Source organism: Calypte anna, chromosome 2 (genome assembly GCF_003957555.1).
Source record: "Calypte anna isolate BGI_N300 chromosome 2, bCalAnn1_v1.p, whole genome shotgun sequence".
NCBI lineage: Eukaryota > Metazoa > Chordata > Aves > Apodiformes > Trochilidae > Calypte > Calypte anna.
In genome coordinates, this window is record NC_044245.1 from 56,658,777 (window position 1) to 56,676,002 (window position 17,226).

The 17,226-nt window shown below is 37.7% G+C and overlaps 1 protein-coding gene across 3 annotated transcripts in view; it reads left to right on the plus strand.

The window, feature by feature from the left end:
• The window catches only part of CDKAL1 (CDK5 regulatory subunit associated protein 1 like 1), a 377,489-nt gene extending 364,430 nt beyond the window's left edge, over window positions 1-13,059 (plus strand). For all 3 annotated transcript variants that reach the window (XM_030445448.1, XM_030445446.1, XM_030445447.1), the window contains one exon: window positions 8,899-13,059. In XM_030445448.1, coding sequence (XP_030301308.1) covers window positions 8,899-9,105 — 207 coding nt within the window. In that variant the 3' untranslated portion in view covers window positions 9,106-13,059. The remainder of the gene's footprint in view (window positions 1-8,898) is intronic.
• Window positions 13,060-17,226: the final 4,167 nt, after the last annotated feature.

The following is a 17,226-nucleotide window of genomic DNA, read 5'->3' on the forward strand; positions in this document are numbered from 1 at the left end:
AAATATTAACAATGCTCATTTTATACCATGTTTATTATCTGTGAGATTGGAGTGTAAGAAGGGCCCTATCTTTTGTCTCTGTGATTGCCTTATGATATAATATTGAAGTCTCCTTGGAACATTCCATTTTTTATGCTCGGTTCTATAGGAATAAATGAAAATATCATAAATTCAGGATTATGACATATTCTGCTATTAAGTGGAAGGCTATAGCCAAGAAAATAGACATATATCAGTTTATTCTACTTTACTCCATTTGAAACATCTTTAAAAGCTTTTCCTGATTTTGAGGGAGAATGTACTTTGAGATACTTCTTGGATATTTATTACAGTTCTTTGCAAATAACAATGGTTAGAAAGGCTTTTAAGTATTTTATGCTTTCTACCATTTGGGAATATAGAATTCCTTTTCAATGTAGTGTTTATATATATATTCTCAGAGAGTTCACTTCCAAGTAAAAGCAGTATTACCTATTTTAATGTTGATATGTGAATATCATTCAGCTATATTGGTGATTCTTGTGGCACAAATATATATTTTCGGATCTAGCTATTCATTTTACTGAGGTACACTTTCTGATGGAAACTTTTTGTGTCTTTGCCTATAGCTACTGTTGACCTTCATATAATTGTCATTGTTATTTCAAGATCTAAAAGGAAAGCAAAAAGATGATGGTCTCTGAGGGCTTCTGCTCTAAAAAAAGTGTATCCTATTTCATTTAATAATCTCATTTGTAGAACAGTCTTTGTACATTCACACACTGATAGCTCTTTATTATTCTTTCATCATCTAACTAAATAAACTAGGAATTGTTGCACTGTAAATACAAGATTAAAATATTTTTTAAAATACCGAAACAAAACATTAAAAAAATCTGTGTGATCCTTTAAGGAAGGAACAAGCTGGAATACTGTGGGAAGATACCTACAAAGACAGGCCATAGTATGCACACTGAAAAATTATATTTAGTGTTATTACAAGTAAATGTACATACTGCAATTCACTCTAATGTATTTTCAAAGCCATGAAGCCTGTGCTGGTGATCTCTAGGAAACAGATTTGTCTGATAGACAAGTAATTATGAGACAGGTGCCTAGAGCAAGCACCTGCCATCTCCTTCAAAAAAATTGTGCTATGCACAAGGAAATAAATAGTGACAGATTCCCATCCTGAATTAGTCTACATTGTGCTGCTAGGTTCATTCTTTATTTCAAGTCATTACTTGGATGTCTGTGATTTTTGAATCACAAACTTTTTCTGATTAGAAGATCTCACAGTTCTCTTGTGGTTGCAATTGCCAACTGGTGTGCTGGTTTGCACATCACTTATTTCCAATGTAGCAATTGACACACCACACACCTTATTAAAACTGAAAAAAAGAAAAAGAAAAAGAAAAGGAAAAGGAAAAAGTAAAAGAAAAAGAAAAAGAAATACAGCTCAGGATCCAGACATCACATTGACTGTTTTCCAAAATGTTCCTTCTGACCTTGAATGACAGGTTATTTTGACAATGTGTTATTTGTATAGTGTGAGGGCACTAAGTAACTAAGTTTAATACCAACACAAAATACAAATATGTTATAGAATAGTCAGCTCCTGGCTATAGTTAAATATGAAGAAGCAGGTTAAAATAAGTTTGTGGTACATCAAAAAGGAAGTAGTTTAATAAGCCCCTGTTACTCAGCCTTTTGTCTAGCTTTTAACTGCATTATGAACTTTGAGAGCTCATTGAGGAAATAATGCTTAAAGGCTATTTAGGGGGGGGAAAGAAGTCGGTAGGTAAGGGCCACCCTCAGGTAAGAATATAGAAGACAGCAGAGAAATGCCTGCCATGAAAAACACCAGTAAAGACTTACAGTAATGGTTGGAAGCTCAGGTACAATATTTTCTGGAGACAGAATTTATTTCTTTTATATTCTTTCATGTAAATATTAAAGTTTACATTTAATGTTAATGTAGGAGGACGAAGCTCCAAATAGAGGTCTGTGTGACAGGGACAGAAAGTCATGGTACAGTATGTCACACCAAATTTGTGTTTCTGTTGGCATCTGTTCTTTGGGGTTTTTAGTGGAAGCCATATGGTCAGGTGATGCAGGAGAGAAATGGGGAGAAGTGGAAAGAAAAGAAGACAGACAGAAGGACATTTTTGTAGTAATCAAGGTACAAGGTGGTTGAATAATGGGAAATATGTTTGGGTTTTTCTGTGCTGACAAAAGGAATCAAACAGATCTTGCAAGTGTTACTGGGAAAGAATATTTTGTTGACTTGCTCTGCAGGTCAGGAGGAGGCCCTAAAGATGGTCTCTACAAGGAATGACAGACCTGGTAGAAACTATGCAGTTGAGCTTAGAGGTCAATTAATCTCTATATCCTCCCATTATTAAATGTATTTTATGCTTGTATTTTATCATGGTCTAGCTGGTAGGAGTATTGCTTACCTGAGTTGATTGGGTCATGTGTAGTGATCTTGTAAATTAGGAATTCTTTACTGGAATGAGTTCACTATAGGATCAGGGGCTGCAGAGAGGCTGAGGGACCAGGCTTGTTCAAGCCTGGAGAACAGGTGGCTTCAGAAGACCCTGACAGAAGCCCCTGTAGAGTCTATGGGAAGGTTATTTAGAAGACTGAGCCAAGTGTTTCATAGTAGTGCATGTGGGAGGCGAAGAGACAGTGGTCATAAGTTGAAACGAGAGGTTCAGACTGGACATGAATAGAAACACTTTCCTCAGGAAGACGGTCCAGCCATGGAACTAAGGCCCTAAGTCTGCAACTTCCTTTGAAGTTTTAAAAGCCCAGCAACTTAAATCCCTGAGCAAACTAGACCATGGATGAAGGAGGTGAGCAGGAGGATGAACTTAGATGCAGTCTGAATTATCCTGGGATCCTGTAAGACATTTTTAGTGACGACAGCTATTTGCAAAGTGCCTTAACTAATTTATTTTCATACTATATCTTCAGTGGTAATGATTTGGGATTAACATATTATTAATCCTTCTTATTGCTAAAGCTCTGACCATTACTAAGACATTAATAATGAATCTATATTTATCCTTCAGCTCAGTTCTTTCCCCTTACTGACATTAAAGCATACAGTCATGCATCACACATTCAGACTCATATGCTATGCATGCAAAAGTGCCTGGCTGCATTTTTTTTCCTCCAAGGTTTCCCTTTTCTTCAAATGGAAAAGTAAACTGCATGGGTATTTGGAATTAGTGAATTCCTAGAAATTATAACATCTGCCATGAGTAGCATTGTAGAAAGCATTTTCTCTTAAAAACATAGCACTGTGTGTATTCATTGGATTTTATGGTGGCAGGGATGCTTCTTCTGAAAATTACCATGCTAATTCCATTAGAAAAAAAATATATTTTGTATGCCATTTATTTTCTACTTTAAGGTCAACATTTCACACTTGGAGAGCCCTGATTTTCATAAGTAATAAATTAAAGGAGCTCTCTTAATAATTACAGATCTGAATGTGTCTTCTGAAACTATTCAATAAAATGTAATTTACATATATTTTGGATGTGTAGTCTATGTGACCTTCAGTAACTGTTTTTTTTTTAAATCTGAAAAATGCCTCCAAAGTGTAACAGCCCAGAGTTTCAAATGGCACAATAGGATATGTAATGCATATTTTAACATGTTTTCTTTTAATTCGTCACACAGACTTGTTGTGCAGGATTATGTAAAAGTTCATATTTTTAAAGCCATTAGTAGAAGTGTGTAAGTTGTGTTTGGTTGGGCTAAAAAAATCAGAAGTCTAATGTATCTTGAGATAAGTTCAGTCAAGTAGTATTTCACAGCAGTTAGCTAAGACTTCAAGCTCTAACAGTACCCCTGAGCCATAAAAGAAATTTGCATGTAAGAAATGTTTTGAATCTATTAAAACCTCAGCTCAGAGCTAGAGTTGTTCTCATGTCTTTGTTGACTAACATGAAGTGAGATCTTAGGAAAAGCCAGGCTGTGATCGACAGATGCCAAAGCTTAGGTTTTGCTGTGATTATGTATTTCTTTCATGCATGTTGGTTTAAGTCTGGAACTGAAGCTTCAGAAAGACACCAATCAATGGGTCTATGCAAGAGTAAACAAAATATATTACTCCTGGCAGTCATCAAGGCAGAAGTATTCAAAAAATAATCTGAAATGCATTTGATCATACACAAGATGGTTTAATAATTTATTTTATACCTTATTAGCAAAGTTTCATGCTTATATGGTGGCTGCCAAAACAATATGAAAGGCTGCCTCCATGGAAATACAAGGTGCTTAGCTCAAAGTATATGTCTTTAAATTTCAGTTTGATAACTTCCCTTCCTCCTCTCGTTTTGATTAATATCACATAGGTTTACATTTTAGAGTACCTTTTCCTTCATTGCAGTCCTTTATATTCAGACTAATGCTACTTATTAACAAGTCTACCAAAGAATTTATGCCTATCAAATTTAAGTCAGTGTAAACAAATATTTCTGGAAACCTTTTTGCCTTAGGATTTCTTCCAAGTGGTTTTTGGTAAAAAAGGCTTTGGATTTAGTTCTAAGTTCCGCCTAGCTGAATCATTATGCTAATCTTCCCAAGTCTTACAGCTGCAACAGTTTTCTGAGCTCAGCTCAAGAAACCCAACTCTTACTAGTCTTTTTGTATAGTAAATATCACCAGTTATACCAGGTCATAGTATTACAGAAATACCTTGAAGATACCCTTGAAAAGCTAAAACATTACAAGAATTTCAGATAGAGATACAAATGAAGACCTTTCAGAATTAATACTTGTATAAAGTGAGAGCACAGGGGGTTGACCAGAGTAACTACTAGTTCAGCAATTTAGATCTTTGCTTCCACCCAGTTTTTCTATACAAAGGTGCATAAAAGAGCTGTAATAAACTCCCCACAAAATGTGAGATGCTTTTCTGCAGGTGTCTAGGGCAGGTCTTCAAGACAAAGAATAGGGGAGGATCTCAGAAAATAGCACTACAGTATTGCAGCCTCTGAAGCTCACGAGAGCCCAAGAAAACTCTTGTAATTGGCCTTGTGTATCCTCAAAAGCTCAATTTTAGTTTTAGTTTCTGTAACTTCATCCTCTCCTCACCTCCTCTGTGCATGTGGTCTATACTACTGTATATACTGTATACTTTAACTGAAAGCTATTTCCTCAGACTGAGCCTCCAGGAGGACTTTTTTTTCACAAATAGAAACACTTTATACACTAGCATAGCTGGTAATCTGACACTTGTATCTCAGTAAGAACTGGCTGTATTCTAGACAAGCACTTCACTGTTTTCCGGAGTGCAGTGAAGGCCACTCAGCCTTTACCTTGGGCTTAGGACAGTGCAAGAACACGGTCAGCCTTGCAGAGCTCTTCCGAGAGTTTTGTGCCATGCTGTTCAGAACCACTCAGGACTTTTGGGAAGAGTCATCCACCTTCAGGTTTCTCCGAGAGGTTATCCTGTTTTTAAAAGCTGTTGTATGAATTGCAGAGGATACAAAAGACTGCTTTTTTCTAACGGAGCCTTTCAGATGCAGGGAACCAGAATGTACCCTTTTTTACAAATGCATCTTCTGTGACAATAATGATGGAAATTTTCAAAGAAAACAGTGGATTACCCATATGTCAGTGTTGCAAGGCAGAATTTTGCGACAAACTGGAGAATAGTTCTTAGAAAACATGAATCAGATTAACATATTAATTACTTTTCTTGAAACAAAATATTCAGCAATATCATCTGAAGAGATACACATTATCAAAGAGAAATGCAGTAGTTTTCTAAATGATAACCTGGGCAGTACATCTTAAAGAAAAGTGTCACTTTAATTTGCAAATTGTTATCTTTTTTGTCCATATAAGAACAGTTTAATCCATTAGAAAGTCTGTTAAGAATTGAGGCTAACAAAATAATAGTAGTAGTATTTCATGGATGCATCTATTGAAAGGAAAACTTAAGTCTTGAAGTGCTTGACAGTCTCTCAGATGATCTGAGCTACTGCAAAAATCTGAAAGTTTTGACCAGTTCAGAATATGTGGCTACCAGTAGAAACAAATGCATCAGAGTTCAAAGAATAAGATAGAAGGAAAACAAAAGCATAGTCAAATTGTGAGAATTGTACCTCCTAGCCAGTTAAATTTCAGTATTACTAAAATGCTGTAAGAGAAAATCTCATGTAAATAAAGAAAATAAAAAATGGGTTTAGTGTATCAGTATGATAATTTAATTTATGGGAAAGCTGACAAATTAAGGAAGAAAATGGGGCTCACAAGTTTACTGGCTCATTTAATCAAATAGAATAGCACTGTACAGCTGGCCATGAGACTGGTGGTGTTTCCCACCATCAGAACTTCGCAAGCCTTTCTAAATGTCCTACTAGCAGTATGCAGCATTACCTAATGCATGCACATTGCATGCTGTTGTAGAAGTTTAGGAAAACAATATGGCAATTAAAAAAGAAAAAAAAAAAAAAAAAGAAAAAAAGAAAAATAGACTATTTATGATCAAAATTACACCCAGAAGGTGAGTCTATTTGGTTTTATGTTGGAAAACAGAAAAATTGTAAACCACAAATGAAGTGCCAGTGAAATCGCTACTGAAAACTGCTGCACAGGAAAATGAATGAGTGCATGAAGCACTACTGTGTGTAGCTGTTAGTGAAGGGGAAAAAATGTCCCTCAAAACTTTTTACAAGTTGTAACTTGTGCTTGGAGTGTTTTGGTGGCTATTCCCAGGCTCACAAAGACAGGTAGATAGGAACTGAAGGTGAGCATAAAAAGGAGCATTGAAAAGAGAGCTACTTAGTCATTTATGAGGTACTGGCCTTTTTTATCTGTTTTCTAAGGTATAGCTTCTAGTCTTGTACAACTGAGTATTCAGGTCTTTACTGACTGTCAAGCAGTATAGAAATATTTAATAAGGAGTTGGGAGTCTTAATTGTAGTCAGCCAGATTTTAAGTCATGAATATGTGAAAATTAAATTTCACAAGAAATCAGTCTTTGGTTGTATTGATATTTTTACAGCCTTATCTGTTCTTTTAAAACATCCTAGTCTTAGTTTTGACATACCAACAATACATGTAAAAATGGGTCATGACTGTAAATTATGCGCCCTAGACTTGGTAGGGTTTTGTGAGATCTGCAAAAAAAAGAAAGGCTTCATAAATATTTCAAATGAATAAATTGAAAATAATGAGTTTTGATTTACATATAAAAACCCCTTAATAGTGTATGATTTCCAGTTTATTCTGGAGGCAAAGGTTTATCATCTTTGATTTTGGGGGGATAAAATAGCTGTGGCCAGTCACTAAAATTTCAGATGCCTTAGGAAGTGATTATGATTAATAACAATATGAAGCTGTTTCATAATTTTTGATTAAGTTAACATATTGTGTACAATATAGACTGAAGTCCTGGAGTAGTGCTGTTGCCTTGTGTGCGGATAGCAAGACCCCAGTTTGCTGACCTGTGTCCTTTCCCTCTGTTTACCCAATCGATAGTCTTCTGAGTGTAGTATAGAGAAGTAGTTCTCCTCATTTCAGAGCTCACTTATTTAGTAATGCTTCGCCTGTGTGGCTTGTGATCTAAATCAGCAATACCTCAGACGTTAGAATAACACTTAACACCAGCCTGTCATTTGCCCCTTTGATGCTTACTTACCTAACCAGTAGTAATCATTATTTTTCTTCTATAATTACTATAGTGGAGCTGATATCTGAAATGGAAGACAGGAGGTGGTTACTGACAGTTTGACTTGTGCTCTCACTATTTCATGGGCATGCATCTTTCTTGAAGCTTTGATATTTCTTCAAGTTTGCCCAGAAATATTCTAGGTAAAAGAAGGAGTCAGGCATCTTGTGTATTTCCATGTGACCCAGTTTCAGCTGCTTGGAAATGGAGGATTATTTCAGATAAGTATTGTCTGGGTCCCCGACATGTTTTACATAAAATGTGAAGGGGAAAAACCAAAATTCATTAATAAAAAACCTTTTTAACCTGGAAAATTTCAAACCAATTAAAAATCAAACCAGGCTCTGTTGAATTCTTAAGAGATTATTGAAATAGTGAGTACAAATAAGAACTGATGAACAGAAATATTTAATCTTACAGTGCAGAAACATTGCACCTGTTTTAATTACACTTTTACCACTTAGGCCATATGCAGATGTCCTCAGATTACAGTTTTAATAGCTGCTTTTACTTTGGATTATCTGCAGTGGTAGTGTGCTAAACTGGACAAGGCTGCAAGAGACGAGAATAACTTCTGCTGCAGTTAGAAGTCTTCATATTCTGGGGGATGTTGGTGCTTGCAGTCAGGTTGAGAATGGTAATGGCAGGCTCAGCAGGAAACTCAGATTCAATATGCTGAATGAGAAGGTAAGGGTTTTAGCACAGCTGCCTCCTGAGGGTCAGAGGAAAGGAAGAGCCCTGTGGGAGGATTTTTAAGCACCACTGAGCTGGCACACCAGGGGGCTATGATTGGCTTTAGAAGAGCCCTGCTGTGCAAAGGATTGTTGTGTTGTATTTCCCTTTATCACTGGCTAGACCTTTCTTTTGAAGATGCAAAAAATGGGAGAGTAGTGAAACAGCAACAAAACAAACAAACAAACAAATCATCAAATAACTCTCTTTTATGACAGAGGTCTGGAGATTTGCTTCTAAGCTGTTACTAGGAGCTTCACTGGTTTAACACTTCATATCATTAGAAAGATTGACTTTGTATGGGATTGGTAAGATTTCTGTATAAAAAAGCTGATGACCTGATGATGATGCAGTGCAGGTTGAATTGTTTTTTGTCTTGGAAAGGGATTCTATTTTGCACCTCAATATAAAAAAAATTTTACTTGTATTTTGTATGTACAGTCAGAAACACATTGGAACACTTCAATCTTAGTATGCTCATTTCTTCACAGGAGTTCAGACATGCATCACAAAATGGCACAAACTGGAAAGCACACCCTTCTGCTGAGTTCCCAGTGACAACACCGCTCAGCTCCTGGATGGCTTTGCAGTTCCCATGGCAACAAGAAGGAGGTGGACTGAAGATACTGTTGGTCAGCCTGGCTCTACTGGCAGTTCTTGTTATATTTTACTGTGGAGGAATGAAAACAGAACTGTGAGCTGAATGAGGATTTTATAAAAACAATGAAACTGCTGTCCATAATCTTCAAAGGGCATACTTCTATCAACAATTCTTTTTCTAAAAAAAACCGACAAAAAAGCTAATATAAATTGGGCAATAATTTGTATTCACCCTATGCCTTTCCTGTCATTCATAGGAGAGAATGTTACTGAGCTCTAGGGAGACTTATCTTGCCAAAATTTGAGGTCCTTGATTGGCAGACAAGTTTATTACATCTTTCCTCTTCTTTTTTCTAAAATGATGCAATGTTTGCATTGCTCTTCATAACTTCTGTAGCAGGTAAAGTTACATTCTGGAAACTCATGAAGTTTATAAGAAATCTTTCCACTGAACGATGTTGGTAATTTTTTACAGGCATAACATTTAAAGGTTTCTTAAATATTTTGATTAATGCAGTGTAATGGTTTCATAATTGTCTTTTTACATTATAATCAAACACTTCCGGGTCATTAAAAGTTTGTCATTTGTTGCTATTGATTTTGCTGTCATATCTGAAAGAATTTTTGGTGTGCCATCTTGCCTTTCTCAGTTTCACAATGAGATACTGGGCTTTGTTAATACAAGAAGAATTATTTTTACATAGAAGTAGTTTCAAAGGTATTGGGGTTTTATTATTGAATGGGAAGATGGAGTTCTAGGCTTAGAGTTCTCTTTAAAGATGGATTTAATCCAGTCTGTATGGATTTAGCATAGTGTTCAGAGAACTAAATGTGAGTTTCTATTAGCTGTGCATTGGATCATGGTATGTATTAACAGTATTGCCACACATCTCCTCTCATCTTCAGATTCTGCTGGTCAGCCAGGGACTGGACTCTGCCCAGTTTTGCCAGCAGCCAACCATATGATTTTATTTGTTCATTTCATGCCTTGTCACCTGTCTGGATCTTCATCCAAACTTCCACTTCCTTAAGGCTGTTCAGAACCTTGAGAACTGCTTTTTTTTTTTATCAGCATGTTTATGTTGTACCCAGCATAGACAGAGCTGAGCTGCTGCCTACACAGCTGTTTTGGTTTAACCCTAGTAGGCAGCTAACACAGAGCCACTGGCTCACTCCTCCACATGGGGGCAAGAATCAGGAGGGTAAAATTGAGAAAACTTGCAGGCTCACATAAAGGCAGATAAAGCAGAAGCAGCTCATGCATGCAAAATAAGGCATTGACATTGTGCAAGTACCACTCAGCAACAGCTGAAACATCCTGCTGTTATCAAGGATGGTTTGCTCATAAATCCAAAACACAGCCCCATACTAGCTATGGTGAAGAAAATTAACACCATGCCAGCCAAAGCCAGTATTGTGGCCCTACAGTGCAGATAAAAAAATCCTGTGAAGGCTGCTATGTACTTCATAAACTGAGGATTCCTACTAGTTACAGCCAATTAATCAGGAAGTTTCACCATGCTGCTTTCAGTACAGCCTGTAAATTATAACAGCAAATGTAACTGTCTTCAGGAAATTAGGTGTGTAATGGCTTGAATATTTTATTTTTTATTGCAGCCACTGGAGGTCATAAGCCAATACTCAGTACGCATAAGATTTTTTTTTTCAGACTTTTCTTTACAACCGGGAATACATAACAATGACTGATTTACATTTTTTACAAATCTGAGGTAGTCAGAAAAATCCCACTTGAGTCTAGGTGCTGAAATTTTTAGGAAATTTTCACAGGATTCTCAGAAAAACTATGAGTTGACAAAATCATTATAGCTGATCTAAATTTTTGCATTTGATGGCAACAAACTATGCAGATATGTTTGCCTCTACCACTCTCTATCTCAGCCACTTCAGCTTATCTAATCATAGCAATTACAGACTCATTGCATCAGCTGTTACAGAGATTTACAAAGCTTGTGATTTAGAGCATCATTGGCTTTAATGGGACCAGCTTATTTTCTTAGAAATAATGCAATGCAGAGAAAGAGGGTGAAGAAAACTATGTTAATGAAGTTGCCCACAGATAGAGCTTTAACTTGATAAGAGGAAGTGTTGCTTATCAAGTATTTCATTATCTTCCTTTGGATTGGAAAAGGGCTTTTTGATGCTTTGTAATGTAGAGCAGTAGAATGTCACTTGTTCCTGTTGGTTTGCAGCTAAAGCTTTCAAAGCTACTGAGCTGAAAAAGTCAATTCTGGTCAAACAACTCATCTGCAGCTTCAGGCAAAACCCAAACGTTGCACTGTTTGAGGCTGCACTTGAAGGCTGCAGGGAAACCTCAGTGAGCATCGAGTGAATTGTAGAAGTTTATCTGTTTCATGGAATGGGTTGACCTGAACACATTTGATCTGTGTTTTTTTCTCCCATTTGGCTCCCTAAGTGCTTCTAATTTCCATGTCTGGAGGTGTCTTTAATTTTTACACTGGCATTATGTTTGAGGCCTGCTTCCACCAAGTATCCTCTCCTCACAAGCCATCAGGGTGGGTGAGAAATCTGCTGCACTCCAAGTTGATGGGGTCACTGCAGAAGTTTCCCCACAGTCAACTCTTACTCATGGGTGAACACACTCATCACGAGCCAATGTGTCTGCTATGAAGCAATCTACATTCAATGCCTTTTTTTTTTTTTTTTTTTTTTCACATGAAGGAAGAATCTAATTTCCTTTTGGAACCAAGGAAGCCTCAACTATTTTTCTTAAATATCTGTGGTAGCTCTGAGTTCTCTTTGGCTGTTTTCAGTGAGGAATCTTGCAAACCACATGACTTGAACAGCAAAGACATTTTAAATATCTTCTGAACAACATTAAGGGCACACTTTTTATGTCGTATTTATGCATGTTATTGGATGCTGTATGATTTTATCATTTAGTCTTTTCATTGTAGCTTTCTATTATTAGTATACTTGTTGAGAAAAAGAATGTGAATTTAAAAAATGTGGTCTATGTAAAGCTTGTTTTGTAAAGCAGGAGATAGAAAGAAGGAGAAAGTACCTTTTGAGAAGAGTTCATCCACCTCTCCCACATTATTGCCTGCACATCCCTGAGCATCTGACAGCTTCTGTTAATTCAGTTTAACTCCCTTGTTCAACTTCCCATATGGAAAGCTGGAGTGATTTTTGAATAACAGCAAGTAATATCTGAAGTGGCAGCAACTGGCAACTCTGACACTGAGCTTGACTGTGGCCATTACCCAGAATGCTTCTGCTCTTCTTGAGAAGCAATTACAATTTCACAGGTTGGAATTAAAATTCCCTGCTGTATGCAGTAGAGTAACTGAAATTGTCAAAGTGATTTCAAGCTGTTAATCTCTCGCTGCTTGAAGAGAGAAAATAGAGCCCCTCTTAACCAGGCACAGATCTGACAACTTAAAAACTCCAGCCTTCCACTACATTTAAATACATATGGAGAGTGGCTTGATCTGCTCACAGAGGATATCTGTAAAGATGTTATGTCTATGAACATTTGTGTATTATTAACAAGTCTATCTTTTTTAACTTTAAGATGTGTAGAGACTTCAGGGACTAAGACAAATATGGAAGAAGTCTTATGCAAGAGCACTGAGAGTTTGGAGGAAGGAATAGGCATATGCCTGTTTGTTTAAGGCTTATTAAAATTTTTATTTATGTATTTTTGACCATGTAGTATTTTTTGCTGGAAAAATTGCTCACAAGTTTCCCTAATTTTATTTTCAGATATTTGTACTCTGCAGTGTGAGTGCACTGGGTTTGATTGTATAAATAGAAACAAAGAGCATTTAGAAATCAAAATCAGAGGAAGAAATTGAGAGGCTGTAAAGCTAAGATGCAAAAATAAGAACCTTAATGCAAAAGCTGCAAAGCAGGTTATAACTCAGAGGCAACAGCCCACAGATTTTGTGACTGGCTGCAAAACACTACTTGACCTGCTCAAAGGCAGGGTTCATCCACTAATTTATGACTGCTGGAAAGTATTTCTGCAAGTATCATTAAATATCTGTAGTTGTGTATTTAATTCATGCACACACAATGTTGAAATGAATGTTTTTTCTTTAAATGAAGATGCTTTGGTAGCTGGGGAGGGGGGGAGATGAATTATGAACAGTCCCATTTTAATTTTAAAGAAACCCAATGTGAAAAAAGATTGTAACAAATAATCATTTTCCTGCACCTGCTAGTATGTCAAAGTCTGTTAACTCCCATTTGGGAATCTGTGGTTATGGATTTGGATACTTTATGCTGCAAATCTCCTTGTGCTACATTGTGACAAGTTTGGTGTTTGAAAAGTCAATGAAGTGCCTGTGTTCTAGTCAAAAAGCTTCTCAAGCTGATGGCAAAAAAGATGGTCAGATCTCTTTTTCAGTCTGTTCCACACCTCTTTCTTCTGCCTTTTCACCATCTGTGCATAGGCTTCTCTCTATTCTCTTCTCATTCAAATCTCCTTTGTCAGTGTCAGAAGTTTGGCAACAGTCAGATAACACATTTAAGTTTCCATGTGATCCTCATAGGAAAGGTAAGACAGAGAGAGGTAAGAGGATGTGATTCATTGATATAGATGATGTTATGATCAAAAAGCATGAGAAACTTGTGCAACAGTGTGAGCGCTACATCACAGACTCAAAGAATTGCAGGGCATCATGAGGTTTGACTGTTGTACTGCAGCAGGGTCTCAGAATCACAGAATTCCAGAATGGTGGTGGTTGGAAGGCACCTCTGGAGATCATGAAGTCCAACAGTCCCTGCCAAAGCAGGATAACACAAAGCAGGCCACACAGAAACATGTCCAGATGCGTCTAGAAAGTCTCTAGAGAAGGACATTCCACAACCTCTCTGGGCCAGCTGTTCCAGTCATCCTTATAGTAAAAAAATTTTTTGCTCATATTGTGGTGGAACTTCCTGTGTTCCAGTTTATGTCTGTTCCCCTCATCCTGTCAAAGGCCACCACTGAAAAGAGACTGTCCCCTTCTTCTTGACACTCAACCTTCAGATATTTGTAAACATTAGTAAGATTCCCTCTTAGTCTTCTCTTCTCCAGACTAAACATCCCCACATCTCTCAACCTTTCCTTGATAAGACAGATGCTCTTGTCCCTTGATCATCCTCGTAGCCATCCACTGGACTGTTTCTAATATATCTCTTTCCCTCTTGAACTGGAACACAGTACTCCCCCCAGAACTGGACACAGTACTCCAGATGTGGACTCACCAGGGCAGAGTAGAGAGGAAGGAGAACTTCTTCGACCTGCTGAACATTACCACATAAAATAGATTGTAAGATGTCTTGTACATCCTTGCCTTTCTCTACCTGTAATCATTAGTTGGTCTCTCAGAGTAAACTGCATTTTGTATGTACTGATGAAAAGATCTGGAGTGACTAAATTACATGTACTAGGGCAAATTGATATACAGCAGTAATACAGACTAAGATGAGCAGGTATATGCAGTCCTAAAAAACCAGGAACAAGTGCAACATCATACACCTCTGGTATTCACAGCTGTACTTTTTGGTGGAGTCCTAGTTACAAGCATGTGAATTCCAGTTATCAGAATCCCCCCATGTGCAGAGGAGAGAAGAAAGAGGAAAAAGAAAAGGAAAGAAAAAAACAAACCAGCCCTGACTAGTTATATTTAAGTACAAGAGTATGTTATTTAGTAACTGCATCACCAAAGAAATGCATCAGCTATTCAGAAGGAAGCTAAGTACTAAACAGTGACATCCCACATCTCCTTGCATCTTTTTTTTTTATTTTCCTAAATACTTAATTTCCATTCTGGAGGCATGAAGCTTGTTCTCGCAAAACCTAACCAAATCAAGAGGGGGTGAGTTTGCATTTTGATTGTGATAATTTAGCAGGTTTTTTCACTGAAGGGGGAAGGCAGGGTATGCGAATCATGTCCCATGAATGGAGAAGTCATAATATTTTAGTATCTTTTCAACAATCTTTATTTGAGTGGAACCTTTAGCAATGATTGCCATTCTGCTTGAAGAGTGGTGTTAACATGGTGTTTTATTGTCAGCCTTGGATGGTTTGCTGAATGCTCATTGTAGGTAATGGAGTGAAATTCCATGCTGGTGACCCAAGTGTGATGCAGTTTTGTACCCACAACTTGTATGCTTTAAATGCCCCATCTGTCAGTGAGTGTGAGAACAGGCTAGTTGTGCTCAACTGAGCATAACATATTGTGTCTACTCCCTTCCTGGTGGTGTTTATGGGGACTGCTGTACAAATGGTTAGTTGGCAATGGGTTACAGATTATAGGAGAAGCTTGGGTGTGATAAAACACATCCAAAAAAGGGCTATGATGGTTTGGCACATGGTGTGAGTTGGGGGTCTGAGAGAAATGAATGTAATGAAATAATGACATCATGGGAAATTTGACTTTGCTTTGTTAGGATCTCATTATAGTCCTGTCTGTGGAACAGAACTGTTTCATGGTGCTCAGAAAGCTTTGCTAGATGCAGTACCCTTCCCACCTGCTCATAACTCTTGGGATTACTCTGGTGTGTTAGAGCGGTCTGTTTCACCACACTGCATACTGCACGCTAGTGTTGCAGTCAAGAGAGGAGCACTCCAGCTCATCTGGCCAATGCCTCTGAGCTGGTCACATACAGATTTATGGAGGAGGGCACTCCAACTAGTTGTCATCTATTGCCCCGGTTTGTCAAAACATTAAGTTTCTCATTGCAGGGTAGGGAAAATAAGTAAACTGTGACCAGTAAGGAAACTTGCACAGTCCAATGGCATTCAGTGAATAATACATGCTTTTTAGTAATTGAAAGCTTGCACTATTTAGTTTTTAAGTGCCTCCATTCAATTCCTTCCCTGTGAGCCTACGTTCTCTCTTATTCTTCCAGCTGATCGTCTAAGCTCTCAGCACCTTGTTTTGTTACATGGAAGATGATGTGCCTTCAGAGGAGTAAGTATTAATTTGAGCATGGTGGCTGCTTTCCTGAAAGTAAGAGTGCTGCTTCTCCTGTGGAGCTGATTTGCCACAGCTATCAGTGCTTGCAATCTATTGTGTTGCAGTAAGTCTCCTTTGACTGTGCGGTGTCTGGATGCCTTTGGGTTATATCAGAAACTCCCATTTGCTACTAAGCAGTATTAAAAGGCCTCTTCTGTTGTGCTTTTTGATTTTTAATCTTGCAAATCCCAGAAATGTTGTAATTCAAAGCAAGAGATAAAATTGGTGTCAGTTGAAGGTATTAAATTTGATGTCCGCTAGTGGCTTTATGAGCCATAAAAGTCAACATCTAGTAATCATTAACTACAAGATCTCTGTACAAGAGATTGCAAAAGCTCATGTTTGACATGGTCTGCAGAATATTAGTATGAAACAGCAGAAGGAAACAAGTGAGCAAGTTAGTGAGTCTACCACACAGATGACCGATAACAGAGAGAAGGATATTCCCATTCAAGGGACAGCTTAATCATAGAATCATAGAATCATAGAATCATAGAATTGGCTGGGTTGGAAGGGACCTCAGAGATCATCGAGTCCAACCCTTGAACCACCGTTGCGGTTGCTAGACCATGGCACTGAGTGCCACATCCAGTCTTTTTTTAAATATCTCCAGGGACGGAGAATCCACCACTTCAGTGGGCAGCCCATTCCAATGACGGATCACTCTTTCCGTAAAGAAATTCTTTCTAATATCTAACCTAAACTTCCCCTGGCACAACTTAAGTCCATGCCCTCTTGTCTTGTTGAAAGTCGTTTGGTAAAAGAGCCCAACCCCCACCTGGCTACACCCTCCTTTCAGGTAGTTGTAGAGAGCGATGAGGTCTCCCCTGAGCCGCCTCTTCTTTAGGCTGAACAACCCCAGTTCTCTCAGCCTCTCCTCGTAGGGAAATAAAAATATATTTTTTTAAAAATTTAAAAATAAAACCCCAGCAGCTTGGTTATGCTACAGCAACCTGCTACAGCAATCTTAATTTACTTCTGTCCTTCTTGGGTTGTTAGTAGGCAGAAAGGGCAATCTGAATGACAATGTCAGAAGGATAAAACAGAGTCTAAGAGCAGTTCACAGCTTTGGCTCTGTAAGAAAGAAATTGCATGGTACAAATATGAACCTCCTGCACTTCTGTATCTCCTCCCCATTGAGCTCTAGAAAGAGAGACCTCCTTGTTTTGGTTTGGTTTTCTTTGGGATTTCTTCTCTGCAAACACATATTCCTCAAATCTATTTTATCTT